The sequence below is a fragment of the Rhinopithecus roxellana genome, chromosome 18, assembly GCF_007565055.1.
Source record: "Rhinopithecus roxellana isolate Shanxi Qingling chromosome 18, ASM756505v1, whole genome shotgun sequence".
Classification (NCBI taxonomy): domain Eukaryota; kingdom Metazoa; phylum Chordata; class Mammalia; order Primates; family Cercopithecidae; genus Rhinopithecus; species Rhinopithecus roxellana.
In genome coordinates, this window is record NC_044566.1 from 92,634,381 (window position 1) to 92,652,796 (window position 18,416).

General features: G+C 41.5%; 1 protein-coding gene across 4 annotated transcripts in view; it reads right to left on the reverse strand.

Annotated features, from left to right (window-relative positions):
- The window catches only part of PCCA (propionyl-CoA carboxylase subunit alpha), a 450,132-nt gene that overhangs the window by 92,890 nt on the left and 338,826 nt on the right, over positions 1 to 18,416 (reverse strand). For 3 of the 4 annotated variants that reach the window (XM_030921949.1, XM_010368513.2, XM_030921951.1), the window contains one exon: positions 8,643 to 8,741. The exons of the other annotated variant lie outside the window; for it this stretch is intronic. In XM_030921949.1, coding sequence (XP_030777809.1) covers positions 8,643 to 8,741 — 99 coding nt within the window. The remainder of the gene's footprint in view (positions 1 to 8,642; positions 8,742 to 18,416) is intronic. 4 annotated transcript variants of the gene reach the window in all.

Here is an 18,416-nt window from a genome sequence, read left to right on the forward strand (position 1 = left end):
GAATGTGGTTTTATATATGGGAAGGAAAGAAGTTGAGATAAAGCGTTAAAAACAAACAAACATCCTACAAGTATTCAGAATGCTTCTTCTTCAGTTATTATCCAGATAAGTCCTGCTCCACAATGAGATACCACTTCACCCCCAATAGGATGGCTATTATAAAAAAAAAAAACAAAACAAAAAATAACAAGTGTTAGCAAAGATGGCACGAAATTGAAATTATTGTGCACTGCTAATGGGAATGTAAAATGGTGCAGCAACTATGGAGGTTCATCAAAAAATTAAACATACAATTACCACGTGATCCAGCAATTCCACTTCTGGGTATATACCCAAAAGAATAGGGTACTCAAACAGATATTTGTACACCTATGCTCATGGAAGCATAATTCACAGCAGCCAAAAGGTAGAAACAACCCAAAATGTCCATTGACAGACGAATAGATAAACACATAGTATATTCACACAATGGAATATTATTCAACTATAAAAAGGAAAGACATCCTGTCACATGCTATAACCTGGATGAACCTTGACGACAGTATGCTAAGTGAAATAAGCCAGTCACAAAAGACAAATACTATATGATTTCATTTATAGGCGGTACCCATACCCGCAGTAGTCAAATTCATAGAAACAGAAAGTAGAATGGCGGTTGCCAAGGGCTGAAGGAGGAGGATGGAGAGTTCAGTGTTTCATGAGGACAGAGTTTCAGTCTGAGAAGATGAAAAAGTTCTAGAGACAGATACTGGTGATAATTGCACTGACAATGTGAATGTACCTAATGCCACTGATATACCTAAAATTATCAAAATGGAAAATTTTATGCTACCAATATTTTACCACAATTTAAAAAAAAAACCTGCTAAGGGTATAAAATAGTGTTAGAGAAAGAAAACCCTAACAAAAGACCAGAGGATTTAATCTCAGATGAGCATAGAACTGAATTTCTGTTTTTTTAACCTGTTTTTATAGATCAGTAGATGGTTGGTAGCTTGGTTTGTAAAAGCAAATAATATAGGATTCACTTTCAAAAACTTGCCTCGAGGGAATAACCACCTAAGAATGACAGTCAAGGCTGGAGGAAAAAAGAAAAACAACTCATATTGAAAACACAAGAAGACAAATGGTCAAGGCAGGAGCCCAGGTGTATGTTGCAGATAGAATTTTGTGATCCTCATAGTACTCATCATATGTCTGCAAAGAGTACTTAATGAATTGGGTCAAGTTTTCATCATCAGCCTCTCTCAAACTCAACCCCCTTTTTCTCTACACTGCTTGAACCCCAGTGGCGGATGAAGGCAGTAATAGGATTGTCTTCTAAATGAACTCCATCTCCACTTCACCCTTCAATCCCTTAACCCCTCCTCTATTATGAGGACACATCAATATTCTACAACGACATTTTGATGGACGTTACTTTACTCTGCAAAAAGTTTTAATATCTCCACTGCTGACTGAAAAGCATAGATTCTTTAGGCTCTCATTCACTATCTGGCTCCTCCAGCCTATTTTCCATGTTTAGCTCTCATTACTTCCCTAAATGAATGCTTCCCAATTTGCCTCTGGATTCACAAACATGTTTTTCTAAGGTGTATCTCAAATATCATCTGATGCCCTTGGCTTGCAACACACACACACACACACACACACACACACACACACACACACACATCTTACTATTTTAAGTGGTTAAGGGTTTCCTAAAGATTAACAAAAAATGAAAGAGAGCAACTGACTGGCAGCTCACAGAAGCAAATATACTGAGGATCATATTAAGTGAAAAATCATCTTTTTATTTACAATTAATTGAGAATCACAGAAACAGTAACCTTTTAAAGAATTTTGGAGTTGGAAAGGTGAGGTGGTGGCAAGGTAGTAAGGGAAGAGAAGCAGGGCTGTCATTAAATTGTGCTGGCATAACTAGTTACCTGTATTTTATTATTTATTTATTTGTTTTTGAGATAGAGTCTTGCTCTGTAGCCCAGGCTGGAGCACAGGGACGGAGCCTCTTGAGCAGTGGGGACTGCAGGCATGCACCACCACCCCCAGTTAATATTTTGTATTTTCAGTAGAGACAGGGTTTCACCATGTTGGTCAGGCTGGTCTGGTATCAAATTCCTGACCTCAGGGGATCCACCCACCTCAGCCTCCCAAAGTGCTGGGATTACAGGCTTAAGCCACCACACCCGGCCTGGTATCTGTATTTTAAAAGTAAAATGACTCACACCATGTACAAAAGTCAATCCCGTGAGGATTAAGGAGTTAACTTTGAAAAGCACAATTTAAAAAGGTTTAAATGAAAATATAGGTATCTTTGTGAGCTTAGGAGTAGAAGAGGATTATCTACACAAACGCACAACACACAAACCATAAAGGAAAATATTGCAAATTCTGACATTAAATCTCGCCTTAAAACTTCACTTGGATAACTTAAAACAATAAAAACACAAGCTACTTTAACAACACACATGACAAAGGATTAGGAGCCATAACACAGGAAGAACTTTTATGAGTCAAGAAGAAAAAGACAATCCAATTAAAAAAGTGGGCAAAAGTCATGAGCAGGTATTTTGCAGAAGAGAAAACAAGACTACCAATAAATGTATATTTTCAATGTTCATTGTCACACTAATCAGGGAAGTATACATTAAAACCATAATGAGATACCATCTAAACCCACTAGTCAGAAAAACCTAAGTAGTCTGGGAATGCCAAGGATTCACCGGGATGTGAAAAAAAATGTTAAGGGCACAGATTCCTTGGTTCAAATTCTGGCACTTCCATTTACTACCAGATGGGAAAGCAATTTAGCCTCTACAAGCCTCTGTTTTCACAAATACAAAATGAGGGATAACACTAGTAGATACTTTATTGGGTTTCTGGGGGCATTAGACAAATTCATACATACAAAGTGCTTAGAACAGTCAGTGCTGGGCATAGTAAGTACAGAATAAGGTTAGCTCATTGTTCCCGTTATGACTATCATCTTCAGTACTGGTGGGCACGGAAGCTGTACAACCACACAGGGAAACCCATCTGGCCTTGCCATGCAGGAATGAGAAAACACAAACCCCACAGTGTGGCTGTTCTACCGGCACATGACCTGGAGAACCGCCTCTGTCAAGAGGAAACAGGAAGTAGAATGTTCATATAAGCATCACTGTGACAACAAAATAAGGAAAATAACACAAATGTCTATTTAGAGGAGAATAAATAATTTGTGGTATATTAATATGATGTATGGAAGTAAATAAACTGCAGCTATAGGCAGCAACATGGGCCAGGCTCACAAACATCATGCTGGCGGGGAGAAGGCAACTCCTGGAAGAACACAGAGAGGATGGGGGCAATTACAAAGTTCAAAAACAAGAGCAGTTCAACAAGATACTGCTCACAGTGTTCGTGTATTCGTAAATATCCCTAAAGAAGAGCAAGGTAGCGATCGATTTAAAACTCACAATGGTATTCTTCAGGGACACTGGAAAGGAGAATTTAATCAAGGAAGAGTGATACACACAGCACTGATAATTTTTTTTGTTTTTATTGTGTGTGTGTGTGTGTGTGTGTGTGTGTGTGTGTTTTTTTTTGAGATGGAGTTTCGCTCCTGTTGCCCAGGCTGCAGTGCAATGGCACAATCTCGGCTCACCACAACCTAGGTTCAAGGGATTCTCCTGTCTCAGCCTCCTGAGTAGCTGGGATTAAAGGCAATGCGCCACCATGCCTGGCTAATTTTGTATTTTTAGTAGAGACGGGGTTTCTCCACCTTGGTCAGGCTGGTCTCGAACTCCGAAACTCAGATGATCTGCCTGCTTCAGCCTCCCAAAGGCTGGGATTACAGGCGTGAGCCACCGTGCCCAGCCTGTTTTCTTTTTTTTTAATCTAGATAGTGGGTAAACAGGTTTTCATTGGGTTATTCTTTAGCTTTTATATAGATATAACATATTTTTGGCCTGGAACGATGGCTCACACCTGTAATCCTAGCAATTTGGGAGGTTGAGGCAGGTGGATCACCTGAGGTCAGGAGTTTGAGACCAGTCTGGCCAACATGGCGAAACCCCATCTCTACTAAAAATACAAAAATTAGCCAGGTATGGTAGCACATGCCTGTAATCCCAGCTATTCCGGAGGTTGAGGCAAGAGAATCGTTTGAACCCAGGAGGCAGAGGTTGCAGTGAGCCAAGATCACACCACTGGACTCCAGCCTGGGTAACAGAGGGAGGCTCTGTCTCAAAAAAATAAAACAAAATAATAAGCTGGGCGTGGTGACTCACGCCTGTAATCCCAGCACTTTGGGAGGCTGAGGCGGGCGGATCACTTGAGGTCAGGAGTTCGAGACCAACCTGACCAACACGGAGAAACCCCGTCTCTACTAAAAATACAAAATTAGCTGGGCGTGGTGACACAATGCCTGTAATCCCAGCTACTCAGGAGGCTGAGGCAGGAGAATCACTTGAACCCAGGAGGCGGAGGTTGCAGTGAGCCGAGATCTCGCCATTGCACTCCAGTCTGGGCAAAAAGAGTGAAACTCCATCTGAAAAAAAAAAAAAAATAATAATAATAGTAATAAATATTATTTTATATTAAATGAGGTTTAATAATAAAATTTAATGATACAAGTTAATGATAAATAGTAATATTTAATAATAATATTTAAGAATATAAAGTTTATATGTATCCTCAAAAATCCAGAGAAAAAAGAACTGTAGTTATTACTTTAAAATAGCTACAATTACTATAATAATCAATTACTACAGTAATCAATTTCAAGTGATTACTGTAAAATCACTTGAAAAATACCTTTGGTAATACTCATTCCTTATTTCTCAGAATTTACCATAAACAATTGCAAAGAGATACACAAACACTCATAATTGCATTTCATAGCTATCTGCTTAGAGGTGTTAGGCTGGAACTCCTGGAGCAATGCAGCCCAGGAAGCAAGCAGAGAGAGGAAAGAGTGAGTCAGGAATAGAATGTGGAGATTTGCCTATGCTAACGGTGGCCAGAAGAGAAATCAGCGGACGACTGTAAAGCCACCAGTTCTTTCCCCGTCACGCTTGCAGGTCTCTTCTGCACACAGTGCCCTCATCTCATTAAACCTCATTTAATATAAAATAATATTTATTACTATTATTATTATTATTTTTTTTTTTTTTTTTCAGATGGAGTTTCACTCTTTTTGCCCAGACTGGAGTGCAATGGCGAGATCTCAGCTCACTGCAACCTCCGCCTCCTGGGTTCAAGTGATTCTCCTGCCTCAGCCTCCTGAGTAGCTGGGATTACAGGCATGTGTCACCACGCCCAGCTAATGTTGTATTTTTAGTAGAGATGGGGTTTCTCCGTGTTGGTCAGGTTGGTCTCGAACTCCTGACCTCAAGTGATCCGCCCGCCTCAGCCTCCCAAAGTGCTGGGATTACAGGCGTGAGTCACCACGCCCAGCTTATTATTTTATCATCGCCGCAGGGGCTGAGACTTCTCACCTCCGAATCCCTAACATCTGCTGACCTCTCTCTTTGCCTCTAATCTTCACCTCATCCTTCTTCGAGCCACTCTCCACAAAGCAGCCAAAAACCAAAAGCACGTCGTAAACTACAATTCTGTTCAATCATCACTTTCTTACTGAAAGCTCTTCCACGGGTCCCTACTGACTTAGGGATAAAGTAGAGCCTGTCCTATGTCCTTAATAAGGCTCGTGTGACTCCGCTCCTACCCACCTTGCTGGGGCACACCACTCCTCAGCTCATTTTCTGATTGCAAAGGTTTAAAGCAGAAGGTGTCCAACTGTGGTCCAGACCAGCAGCATTAGCATTACCTGGGGGCTTGCCAGAAATGCAGACCTAGCCCAGACCTACTAAATCAGAGTAAGCTATGGGTGGGTCCAACAACTTGAGTTTCCACAGGCTTCTAGTTGATTCTAAAGCACACTAAAGTTTAAGCATCTCTGGTTTAAAGCATGAAAGACAGTTAATTATAATTTGAAGAACAATTTGACAGGAAAAATCGCAAAGTACTATAGCATAGTGGGGGGAAGCACACATGACTGCCATGGATAAAGTTTCTGCTCTGCTTCTTCCTAGCTTTGTGATGCCCAGGAAGTTACACAGCTGGCCTCAGCATCTTGCAATGCTTGATAGCAAGGATCCTACCTACAGCAAGACTGCTCAGATTTAAATCATGGCTCTAGGTTGAGGTGGGGGGTTGGGGGTGCGTCGCCTGGGAGGTCAAAGCTGCGGTGAGCCCAGATTGTGCCACTGAACTCCAGCCTGGGTGACAGAGCGAGATCCTGTCTCATTAAAATAATAATAATAATAATGCCTTTACCTCTTATTAGCTGGTGACCTTGAGTAAGTCACTTACTTTCTCTAAGCCTCAATTGTCTCATTTATAAAATTATAAATAGCACCTACTTCATACAATTGTGAGGATCAAAGAAGTTCATATCTGTACTATGCTTAAAACTACACCTGATACACAGTAAGCACTGTGTGTTATTTATTATTACTATAATAGTTATTATTTTCACATGGGCCACATTACATTTTTGGAAAGAGTCAACACAATGCTAATGCCTACAGAAAGTAAATAAAATCTACCCCCTTTCATAAGGAAAAACTCTCCTTACCTTTTTTTTTTTTTAGGTGAATGACTTTTTTTCCTAGTACACCATTTACCTCTCTGAGTTTATTTCCTTCCAATTAGAGAGTACTTAACTTGATGCAATGACCTCTTCCTAAGGGTCAAGGGATCTGCCTTTAAGGGGTCACTTATTTCAGACACATTAATTCTTTTTGTAGCAAAGTACGTACAAGATTTAAAAGGGATTTACCGAACATGATCCCTACACTAGGGAAAATATTTTTTATTATTCTACATATATATCCATATTAATCTAGCTATAAATTCTACATGTAAAAGTGCCACCAAGGCAACTATCTGCACAGTCACTGAAAAGGATGATGAAAGTATCACAATAGAAAAAATCTGCATAACAGGAGTTTGTACCTCTTTCTTCTGACTACTGAGAGTTAACACTATGTCCCTCCGACAAATACCTGAGCCATAACACATTCAATGCACTACAGAGTCTATCGAACATAAACCAGTACAACAAAACCAGTTTTTTTTTTGTTGTTTGTTTGTTTTTGTTTTGTTTGTTTTTAAGACACAGTCTTGTTCTGTTGCCCAGGCTGCAGTGCAATGGCGTGATCCTGGCTCATCGCAACCTCCACCTCCCAGGTTCAAGCAATTCTCCTGCCCTAGCCTCCCGAGGAGCAGGGAATACAGATGCCTGCCACCACATCTGGCTAATTTTTATATTTTTAGTGGAGACGGGGTTTCACCATGTTGGCCAGGCTAGTCTGGAACTCTTGACCTCAGGTGATCCGCCTGCCTTGGCCTCCCAAAGTGCTGGGATTACAGGCGTGAGCCAACGCACCCAGGCACCACAGTTTTTAAAGACACAATAATACATGGATCTCAGTAATGTGAAATTATGTAGTGACATTTTTTTCAAGGGTCTTAAAATATTTCACCTCATAATTTATACTGATATAATATTATATAAAGTTATATAATATGTTATAAAATATGAGAAAAGACAGGAGTTAGAAAATTTTAAAAATGAGAAAAAATATATGGGGACAAGTCACAAAACCAAAGTTAAAATATAGGGCTCATTACCAAGAGTTCAAGGTTACTTGGAACCACAGAGCTAACATACATCAATTGAAACTGACTTAGAAATCAGTTGAGTCATCAAATATTTTTTGTGGATTCTGAAATCCTCTGCCCCAGTCTCTCATAGAGGTAGATAAGAATCAGGTATGGAGTAAGTAGTTTTATCGGTGATTATCCTGATTTCTCAAGGTTTTTAAAACCAGTTTCCTGTATAAAATCAAGTTAAGATCATTTTCATAAAAAAGAACAAAGAACGAGCATTTAATGCTATGGGTGGGACTAGATTTTTATTAGCCTGTGATAGCCACATGTTCCATGATTTTTTGTTTTTCTAAAATACTAATTCTCAAATATGAGGCAAGGTGAAGGATTTTGGCAGAATCTCTTTTCATAACTTTTCTACTTTAAAATGGAAGTCACAGGTTGCAAAAAACATTCTATCAACTCTGGGTTCCAAGGCATCTCCTCAAGGCAGGACATTTTATATTGAGGTGAAAAGAAAGATTAATAAGTTAAGATTACTAAATTTTTAAAGGACATCAGTGAGCCGTGGAAAGTCAACCTGAATAACACGTGTTTTACTAGCCTAGCACTACGTAATTTCAACTGCACAGGAAAGAAAGGTAACAAAGTAAGTTGTATTTTACAACTAAAAACCCACAGGGGGGGAAAAAAAACCCCAGCTAACTGAGTATTTTTAGAAAAGCATGCAGAATTCCTTGTTTACAACAAAGTACAATACATGAACCTTTTTGGATTGTCTGAAAAAAGAAAACATTAATTGCTCAGGTTAACACTTAAGATCCTCTAAAATAAGAAAAGAAAAAGTTTTCGACTATAAAAAGTATAAGGTGAATAAAATACAGCTTTTCCCTCCTATAGCTATAAGTACTAGCTACACAGGTGCTGACAAGGATTCTGGACTGGAGGAGGCCTGCTAAGGAAATCCTTACAACACTCACCTGGACAGTCCTCTGAGTGCCATCAACGCTGACAGACAATAAGGGCAAAGCCAGGTTCCACGTGCTGGTCACATTTAGTTTCGACCCATCAACTTCCACCTGTTGTGACACCAAATAAGACCATCACCATGAAGAAAGACAGAAAACTGATCTCAAGTTCATTGCTGCATACAAAGCAGCAGCCATTTTAAACAGATGGCTCCCAAACAACCTGTCATGTTTACTGCTCCAGCTATGAAAGACAGGGTCCAACAACAGCGTCTTCCCAGTCATCTCTGGGGAGAGGTGAAGGACCTGTGAACAGCTGCCTCTGGGTACTAAGGCTTCAAGTGATTTCCGTAAGTAACAAACAGCCTTCTAACTCGAAACCTATCTGGACATGCTACATTTACTGCAATTAGACAAGTAATGCATATAAATTCCAGTGACATCTTGCAACCCACACAACAGGGCTTGCATATAATATCCTCTCCAAGGACCAAGGAAGAACTTTTTCTCTGTTAATTTTAATGAAGGACTATGCATTGTTATCTTAATTAAACAGAAGCTTTAATTAGACAAAATTCTTTAGTGTTGAATATCAAAAGTCCATTCAAACTTTGCAAAGTTCTGTCGTATTTCTGTCAATCATAAATGACTGACTTCATCCAGTCATCTTTCATGAATATGCAAAAAAAGACCCATAATCTTTCAAAACAGGGATACTCGTAAAAGAAAAAAAAATGGTTTCCAAATAAATATAAAAGTAATGGAAATTAAAAAATCATAGCTAATTTAAAATGAAAGTACCATGGTTTTCTTCCTGTCACTCACTGATGCTTATTCCCTAACTCTTTAATACGAGAGGCTTACAGATGACATTATTATATGGTAGACAACCTAACAAGGGGATACTTAAGCTTGCTCAAGTTTCCAAAGAAACCTGCAGCAGAACCATGATATATGATCCCTAACAATTCCCCCACTATCACTTATTTCTCTTAAAAGATACTCATTAAAATCAGATTATCAGAGACCTCACTATTTCCTCTTCTGCTGGACCCTTGGGGACAGGTCGGGGGTGGCAGTGGACAAAGATGGCTGAAAACATTCTGACATGTATCAGGTGCCCTAAAAATGTCCAGGTGAGAGGTCTGCTTCTGGGACACAGTGTAAGGGAGGCTGCAGGCTTGCAGTGAAGCCCAGGGCTCAGTTTTGTGGTATTCTGAATATGGCATGGCAGCAACAGCACAGCATGGCTGGAGGGAGGGGCTGGGCAAATAACCCAAGTACATCATGATAGGAATCCAGAAGCTCTGACCAGTGAAGGTCTGGGTCAGGATGAAGACCACACAGTATGGGGAACACCATGATTGCAGGCAAATACAGTTGATCCTTGGAATCCATGGGAGACGGGTTCCAGGAGCACCACTCCCGCCCCGCCCTGCAGACACCAAAATCTGGGGATGTTCAAGTCCGTGATAGAAAATGGGGTAGTATTTGCATCTAACCCATGCACATTCTTCCATATACTTTGAATCATCTCTAGATTACCTGTAATATCTTTGAATTATAATACCTAATACAATGTAAATGCTATCTAAATCGTTGTTATACTCTATTGTTTAGGGAATAAAGGCAGGGGAAAAAAAGGCTGTATTATTCAGTACAGATCCAAATCTTTCCCTCCCCGCTCCCCCACCCCAAATATCTGCAGTTGGTTGGAGCCACAGATGCGGAGCCCATTGATACAGAGGGCTGACCGCAGTAGATCTAAGGACAGCAGAAGCCTCCTCAAGGCCTTCAAAGCCTAAACAGAGAGAGTCATTACTCAGTGGTTACCAACCCAGGCCCTTGCAGCAAAGCCTTAGGGGGACTGCGTGTGAGTCTATGTTCTCCCCACGCCAGCACCGCAAGGCAGATCTGACCATCATTCCCAAAGGCCCCCCTCACTGCTCCCAGACCTCACCTCAGTGGAAGCTGGGGATAGAAGAAAACTGAAGCACATTACCCCAAAGAGACTGTTTAAACCAGCAGAGGCCAGGATCCTGTTTACTCACGTTTTTCTTCCCACCATCCACTACTAAAGGTAGAGGGCCTCTGACGAGGACGATAGGCGATAGAAAATACAGTACATTTTGTCAACTACATAATGAGTCACGAGTAGAAATTTGCAACTTCACTACATAACTGAAACAAGGAAGCCATCATGACTCTAAATCATAAGCTGAAACCTGTCTGCCAGTACTAAGTGGCGAAAGGGAATGTGCGGAAAGCCATCACAGGCCTTCTCAGGCTTCCAGCGATACACAGATACATGATTCTGAATAAGAGATACAGTGATTCTACTGATGCTTGCATCCAAGTGGAGAATCTAGATGGAAGTATAGGCCATAGGAGAAGTAGAGAACGTCTCTTTGAACCATGGGTTGATACCAGAGAAAGGTGGACTGGCTGAACCAAAGAATCCTTGTTACTATGCCAGATCCACTGTGCACACGCAACTCTTCAGTCAAGGGTGATTGAAGGGGCAGATGTAGAGTGGAGGTAGCATTTCGTGATAGACTCTGACATGAAGAACCAGCCTACCCTTTCAAACTAAATAACAGATTTGGTGAGAAATGACTAATAAGTCAAAAAAAAAAAAAAAAAAAAAAAGGCTGTAGCCTGCTTCACCCATCCTCCCTGCCCTATTTCAACATAAACAACACTCAGAAAACAACCAATACTAGATGTCTGCATACAATTTGGAAAAAAAAAAAAAACAACTCAGAAAGAGGTAAATTAGCAGCATATAACACAAGAACTACTCAAAGAAACACAGGAAGAGTTCAGATAAATAGTTCTCCAAAGTCTCAAAGGCAACCATAGGAAATGTGACCCCTCTTAAAAAAAAAAAAAGAGCTCAAAGAAGAAAAACAAAGGTTCAAAGACGAGATTACACAACAACAGAAGGAAATGAAAGTCAAGCTGATAGAACTCAGAAAAAAATGGAGAGAAAAATAACATTATTGAGATAAAAGCCACATTAAGAAGCAACCAAAAATAGAATAAACGTGACTAAAAAAAAAGATAAGGACCAGAGAAATCATATAAAATGAAACAGATAAGACTAACAATATAAAACCAATTTACTGAGAAGACAACAGATATATCTGTAGATATATATCTGGGTAGAAAGAATATGTAACTCTCCAAAGAGGCTCACAAAGCAAAAAGAACAAATGTACATTCAAAGATATATAACAGGATAAAACCTGTCAAAATAAATAAAACCTGGAATTTGTGGATTGATTATGTTTATAGAACTTTAAGGCTAAAGAAAGAATTATGGCCAGGCATGGTGGCTCACGCTTGTAAGCCCAGCACTTTGGAAGGCCCAGGCAGGAGCACTGCTTGAAGCCCGGAGTTTGAAACCAGCCTGGGCAACAAAGTGAGACCCAGTCTACAAAAAAAAATGTTTTTAATTAGCCAGGCATGATGGCCAGTGCCTGTAGTCCCAGCTACTCAGGAGTCTGAGGCAGGGGGAGATTGCTTGAGCCCAAGCCTTCCAAGCTACACTGAACCATGATTTTGCCACTGCACTCCAGGCTGGACGACAGAGCAAAATGCTGTCTAAAAAAAAAAAAAAAGGAAGAAAAGAGAAGAGAAGAGAAAAGGAAAAGGAAAAGACCGAAACGAAAGTGTGGAGGTATTAAGTTAGAAATAAAAAAATCATGGGCCAGGCGCAGTGGCTCATGCCTGTAATCCCAGCACTTAGGGAGGCCGAGGGGGGCGGATCATGAGGTCAGGAGTTTGAGACCAGTCTGACCAACATGGTGAAACCCCGTCTCAACTAAAAATACAAAAATTAGCCGGGTGTGGTGGTACACACCTGTAGTCCCAGCAACTCGGGAGGCTGAGGCAGAAGAATTGCTTGAACCTGGGAGGCAGAGGTTGCAGTGAGCTGAGATCATCACGCCACTGCACTTCAGCCTGCACAATAGAGGGAGACTCCATTTCAAAAAAAAAAAAAAAAAAGAAATAAATCATGTATAAGAAAGGAAAAAAACTCAGGTCAGCCTAATTTCTCAAAAGCAACACAGATACAGAAGACTGCACAGCAATGTGGTCTAAGTACTAAAAAAAGGAAATGTCCCCCAATTTTACACCCAGCAAAGGTATCCTTAAAGTATAACAAATAAATATATATTCTGTAGAATGTAAAAATGTAGTGCCCCTTCTTTAAAAAAAGTCATCTCTATACGTATTGATTTGAAACCATCTTCAAGAAAACATAGAATAGTGTATACAGTGTGCTATCTTTTTTTAAGAAAAAAATAACTATACACGTATGTTTTTAAATGCAAAGAGTATCTCTGGACAAATGCTTAAGAGGAACAGAGTAGCTAAGGAACAGGGATGAAAGGGAGGCTTGTTTTTCACCACAAATCCATTTGGACTTTTTACCGTATATACATACGGTACTTCAATTTTTTTTTTTTTTTTTTTTTTTTTTTGAGACAGAGTCTCACTCTGTGGACCAGGCTGGAGTGCAGTGGTGCTATGTTAGCTCATTGCAACCTCTGTCCACCTCCTGGGTTCAAGTGATTCTCATGTCTCAGCCTCCTGAGTAGCGGGAATTACAGGCGCCTGCCACCAGGTCCTGCCACCAGGCTAATTTTTGCATTTTTAGTAGAGATGGTGTTTCACTATGTTGGCCAGGCTAGTTGCAAACTCCTGACCTCAGATGACTGGCCCACCACGGCCTTCCAAAATACTGGGATTACAGGCACGAGTCACTACATCTGCTCTAAAAATTTTTTTCAAGTGAAATGTGCTAATTTTCTGTCATTATAATATGCAATCAACAGCCACTTCAGACCTCTCACTAGTAGGCACACAATAAATAGTAGCTGTTTTTTCAAAACTGCATTTTAGTTAACAGGTGGATACTAATTTCTATTTCTCTGGTTGTAGATTTACAGACTTCAACTACGACACCAAATTTGACAATGTGTTTCAGATAATCTCTCTTCCTCATCTGGAAAAGAGAGACCTGAGCTAACAAGGTCAAATATCTCTGCTACATCTACAATTCTGTGGTTGCAAAGCCTTTTATTTCAGATGTATTTAGATGGTTAATTTCTTTGTGGTTTTTTTGTTTTTTGTTTCTTTGAGATGGAGTTTTGCTCTTGTTGCCCAGTTGGAGTGCAAAGGCATATTCTTGGCTCACTGCAACCTCTGTCTCCCAGGTTCAAGTGATCCTTCTGCCTCAGCCTCCCGAGTGGCTGAGATTACAGGCACATGCCACCAAGACCGGGTAATTTTTATATTTTTAGTAGAGACGGGGTTTCTCCATGTTGGCCAGGCTGGTCTCGAACTCCTGACCTCAGGTGATCCACCTGAGTGGATCAGCCTCCCAAAGTGCTATGATTACAGGCGTGAGCCACCGCACCCAGCCCTTTGTTAGTTTTTTTGAGACAGGGCCTCACTCTGTCACCCAGGCTGGAGTGCAGTGGCATGATCATGGCTCACTGAGCCTTGCCCTCCCAGGCTCAAGTGATCCTCCCACCTCAGCCTCCCGTGTAGCTGGTACAAGCTACCACCTCCAGATTTATTCATTTATTTGTTTATTTTGGAGAGACAGGTTCTCACTATGTTGCCAGGGCTGGTCCCGAATTTCTGGGCTCAAGCGTTCCTCCCACTTTGGCCTCCCAAAGTGCTGAGATTACAGGCATGAGTCACCACATCCGGCCACAGACATTTAATTTCTAACATGGCTATTTCTAATATTATAAAGTGAGTATTTTGCTCACATACCTCTGTTTGAGGTTAGAACTTTTTAAGATTTTTCCTTTAAGTGACAATAAAAGCTAACAAATCAAATTCATTGTGGGGATAAAAAGAAAAATAGACCAAAAGTGAAGCGATAAATGACATAATATCCTGAGGCACAAGTAAAATCTGCTCCTTTCAAGACAGAGACAATATTATCAAAATGTCTTAGCACTGTGAAAACACTGGAATATTTTAAATTATGCAAAACACTCTGTATTTCATAAACTATCCAAAGACACAACGCTAGAGGTGTTTAGCAGCAACACTAACGTAAACAAAGATTTTATAATTTGCCCTTAAATCGACCAAGGACTCAAGTGCACCCAACTTACATTAATTAGAAGCCTGCCCCACACTCTCAGCAGACGACTTCTTCTCTTTACCAAAATCGAAGCCATAAGCCCAAGTCCTCTTATTTGCTTGCCTCATCAGCCATGCTCTTTCCTTTACTCACATCTCATGCCCTCTCTGCTTCTTAGTTAATCCTTTTAAATTCCCTGTTCTCCAGCTTTCAGTCTACACTGGAGCCTCGCCTCTGCTTTCAAACACATGCAGAACTCCACAGCTCCGTGTCTCTTCCTTTCTCTGACATATTCTAGAACAAGTTCTCTGTAGCTATTTTCTTACCGTACACCTTTCCCCATAACCTCCTATAATCTGGTTACTAAAACTGTATTGTGAAAAGTCACAAATCTTCAGCAATTTCTTTTCTTTTTTTTTCTTTTTGAGACAAAGTCTTGCTCTGTTGCCCAGGCTAGAATACAGAGGTACAATCTTGGTTCACTGCAGCCTCTGCCTCCCAGGTTCACGCAATTCTCCTACCTCAGCCTCCCGAGTAGCTGGGATTACAGGCGCCCACCACCACACCTGGCTAATTTTTGTATTTGTAGTAGAGATGGGGTTTCACCATGTTGGCCAGGCTGGTCTCGAACTTCTGACCTCAAGTGATCCGCCCAGTCTCCCAAAGTGCTGGGATTATAGGCATGAGCCATCACGCCCAGCCAGTTTCCACAGCCTCTTCTGAATTCTCATTATTCTTTACTTGTCAGCAGAAAGAAGGACCTCTCTGAGGAGGTGATCTTGAGCAAAGACTGGAAGGGTGAGTAGGAATTAGTTAGGCATGCCAGTGATGGGTGTGTGGGAATATTCTAGAAGGAATATCATATTAAAAAAACAAAAACAAAAAAACCCTGAGGTGAGAAAGAGCTAAGCTGGTTTGAAACCAGTGTGGATGGAGCAGAGAAGAGAAGGGGAGGCTGGTTCTCGAAAAACAGGGACAGGAGTGGGAAACATGAATGGGTTCCACCTGCAGAGTGCCATTGTCTGCTGTCCTTTTTTTTTTTTTTTTTTTTTTGGTGGAGTCTCACTCTCTCACCCAGGCTGGAGTACAACAGCACAGTCTTGGCTCACTACAACCTCCACTGCCTGGATTCCAATGATTCTCTCACCTTAGCCTCCTGAGTAGCTGGGATTACAGGTGTACACCACCATGCCTGGCCAATATTTTGTATTTTTAGTAGAGACAGGGTTTCACCATGTTGGCCAGGCTGGTCTTGAACTCCTGACCTCCGCCCACCTCGGCCTCCCCAAGTGCTGGGATTACAGGGGTGAGCCACACTGTTTTTGAAAGATCATTCAGGCTATAGTTTGGACAATGAATTAGAGGAAATAAAACTAAAAGTCATGGTGATCAGATCTAGAGCCCTGGTGGTGTAGAGAAGAGGGACATTCAGAAGTAGTGTCAGCTGGAGCAGGAACATGGGACATGTGAAGACAGGAAGGAGTCACTGAGGAAAAGGGAGGAGAAGAAGTTATCAGAGAAACAGCAACCCTGCTGCCCAGTGTAGGATGCTCAGCTGGTCATGGAAGAATGAAGGAGTAAGCAGTTAAGGGTATTCACGAGTGAGTGACTATAATGCCAGGCCAGGGAATCTAAACTGGATAAAGGATGTAAAAACAGGAGTGGTGTCTGTGGATGGAGAGAAAATACAGGGAATAATGATTGTATGGAGACAGAGAGACAGACCAGGAACTGGCTGCTGGTCTTCACATGCAGGGAGAGGGATACAGGGAAGGGGACCTGAAGGTTGCCAAGAGGAAGATGAGGTAGTGAAGACTGATGATGTGATTTCAAAAAAGAAAGGGCTTACAAGAAAGAGTGGAACAGTGGTACTGAATGACACGAGGAGGGAAAGTAATCCCACCTCCTGTCTTGGAGGTGCATGTGGTATGAGAACAAAACTACCCTAAGGTTTTAGTTAGGGTAAGTAATTACTGGAACATTCCAGGAAAGGCTGATACAAAAGGCTGTTGGTCTGCAAGTGGGCAATACAGGGGGCACAGTGGAAGGGACTGGGAGGCAGTGGAGAGACGACAGAGAAGGGTAGAAGACACAGAATTAGAAATAATGGAGGCTGGAGTGGCTCTCAAATACCACGAATTCTCTCCGTCTCCACCGATAACACCTTAGCCCAAACCCTGGCCACTGCATCTCTGAGGCGGACTGCCACGATACTCTGGCCTCCCCACATACATCTTCCATATCTCCAACTGGTTTTCCCCACTACAGCCAGAATAATCTTTGTAAAGATGAAACCAATCATTCACTAAAACCGAGATAAAGGGGAAATAAACACATGGAAGTGCCACCTGTTTTTGAAAAGTGTAAACTCCAAAAAAGACATGGAGCACGCAGTGGTTGGTATAAAAACATCATGCGTCTCACCATTCCACCATCACTTAAAAGCTAAATGCTAATTTAAAGTATTGGCATTATAAATTTGAATTAACCAGGACAAGGCTTTGGTGGGTACAGTTCATGAAATTCATCTCAATGTACTCTATTTTCTGAAAACTTTCTCCAGCTTAACCAAACAGATCAGTTTGGTTGAAAATTATTTATAATAAGAATATACACGACAGGAGCAGGCATGGTGGCTCATGCCTGTAATCCTAGCACTTTGGGAGGCCAAGGCAGGCAGATCACCTGAGATTGCAAGTTCGAGACCAGCCTGCCCAAAATGGAGAAACCCCGTTCTCTACTAAAAATACAAAATTAGCCGGGCGTGGTGGCTCATGCCTGTAATCCCAGCTACTCGGGAGGCTGAGGCAGGAGAATTGCTTGAACCTGGGAGGCAGTGATTGCAGTGAGCCGAGATCACACCATTGCACTCTAGTCTGGACAACAAGAGCAAAACTCCATCTCAAAAAAAAAAGAAGAAGAAAAAAAGAATATACATAATATGGGCTGGGCGCAGTGGCACAGGCACCTGTAATCCCAGCACTTTGGAAGGCCAAGGTGGGTAAATTACAAGGCCAGGAGTTCGAGACCAGCCTGGCCAAGATGCTGAAACCCCATCTCTATAAAAATACAAAAATTAGCTGGGTGTGGTGGCAGGTGTCTGTAATCCCAGCAACTCAGGAGGATGGGGTCACTGGAACCGAGGAGTTGGAGGGTGCAAAGAGCTGAGATCGTGCCATTGCACTCTAGCCTGGGAAACAGAGCAAGACACCATTAAAAAAAATATATATATACACACACACACACACACACACACACACACACACACACACACAATATTTAAAACGAGTTCAAAAACATGATTTGGCAGGGCACAGTGGTCACGCCTGTAATCCCAGCACTTTGGGAGGCTGAAGTGGGCAGAGCACTTGAGGTCAAGAGTTCAAGACTAGCCTGGCCAACATGGTGAAACTTTGTCTCCACTAAAAATACAAAAATTAGCTGGGCATGGTGGCGGGCACCTGTAATCCCCGCTACTCAAGAGGCTGAGACAGGAGAACTGCTTGAACCCAGGAGGTGGAGGTTGTAGTGAGCCAAGACCATGCCACTGCACTCCAGCCTGCGCAAAAGAGCGAGACTCTTGTCTCAGGAAAAAAAACAACCAACCAACCAAAAAAAAAAAAAAAAAATCCATGATTTATGTCCTATTTCAAGAAGGCATCTCCCCACATGTC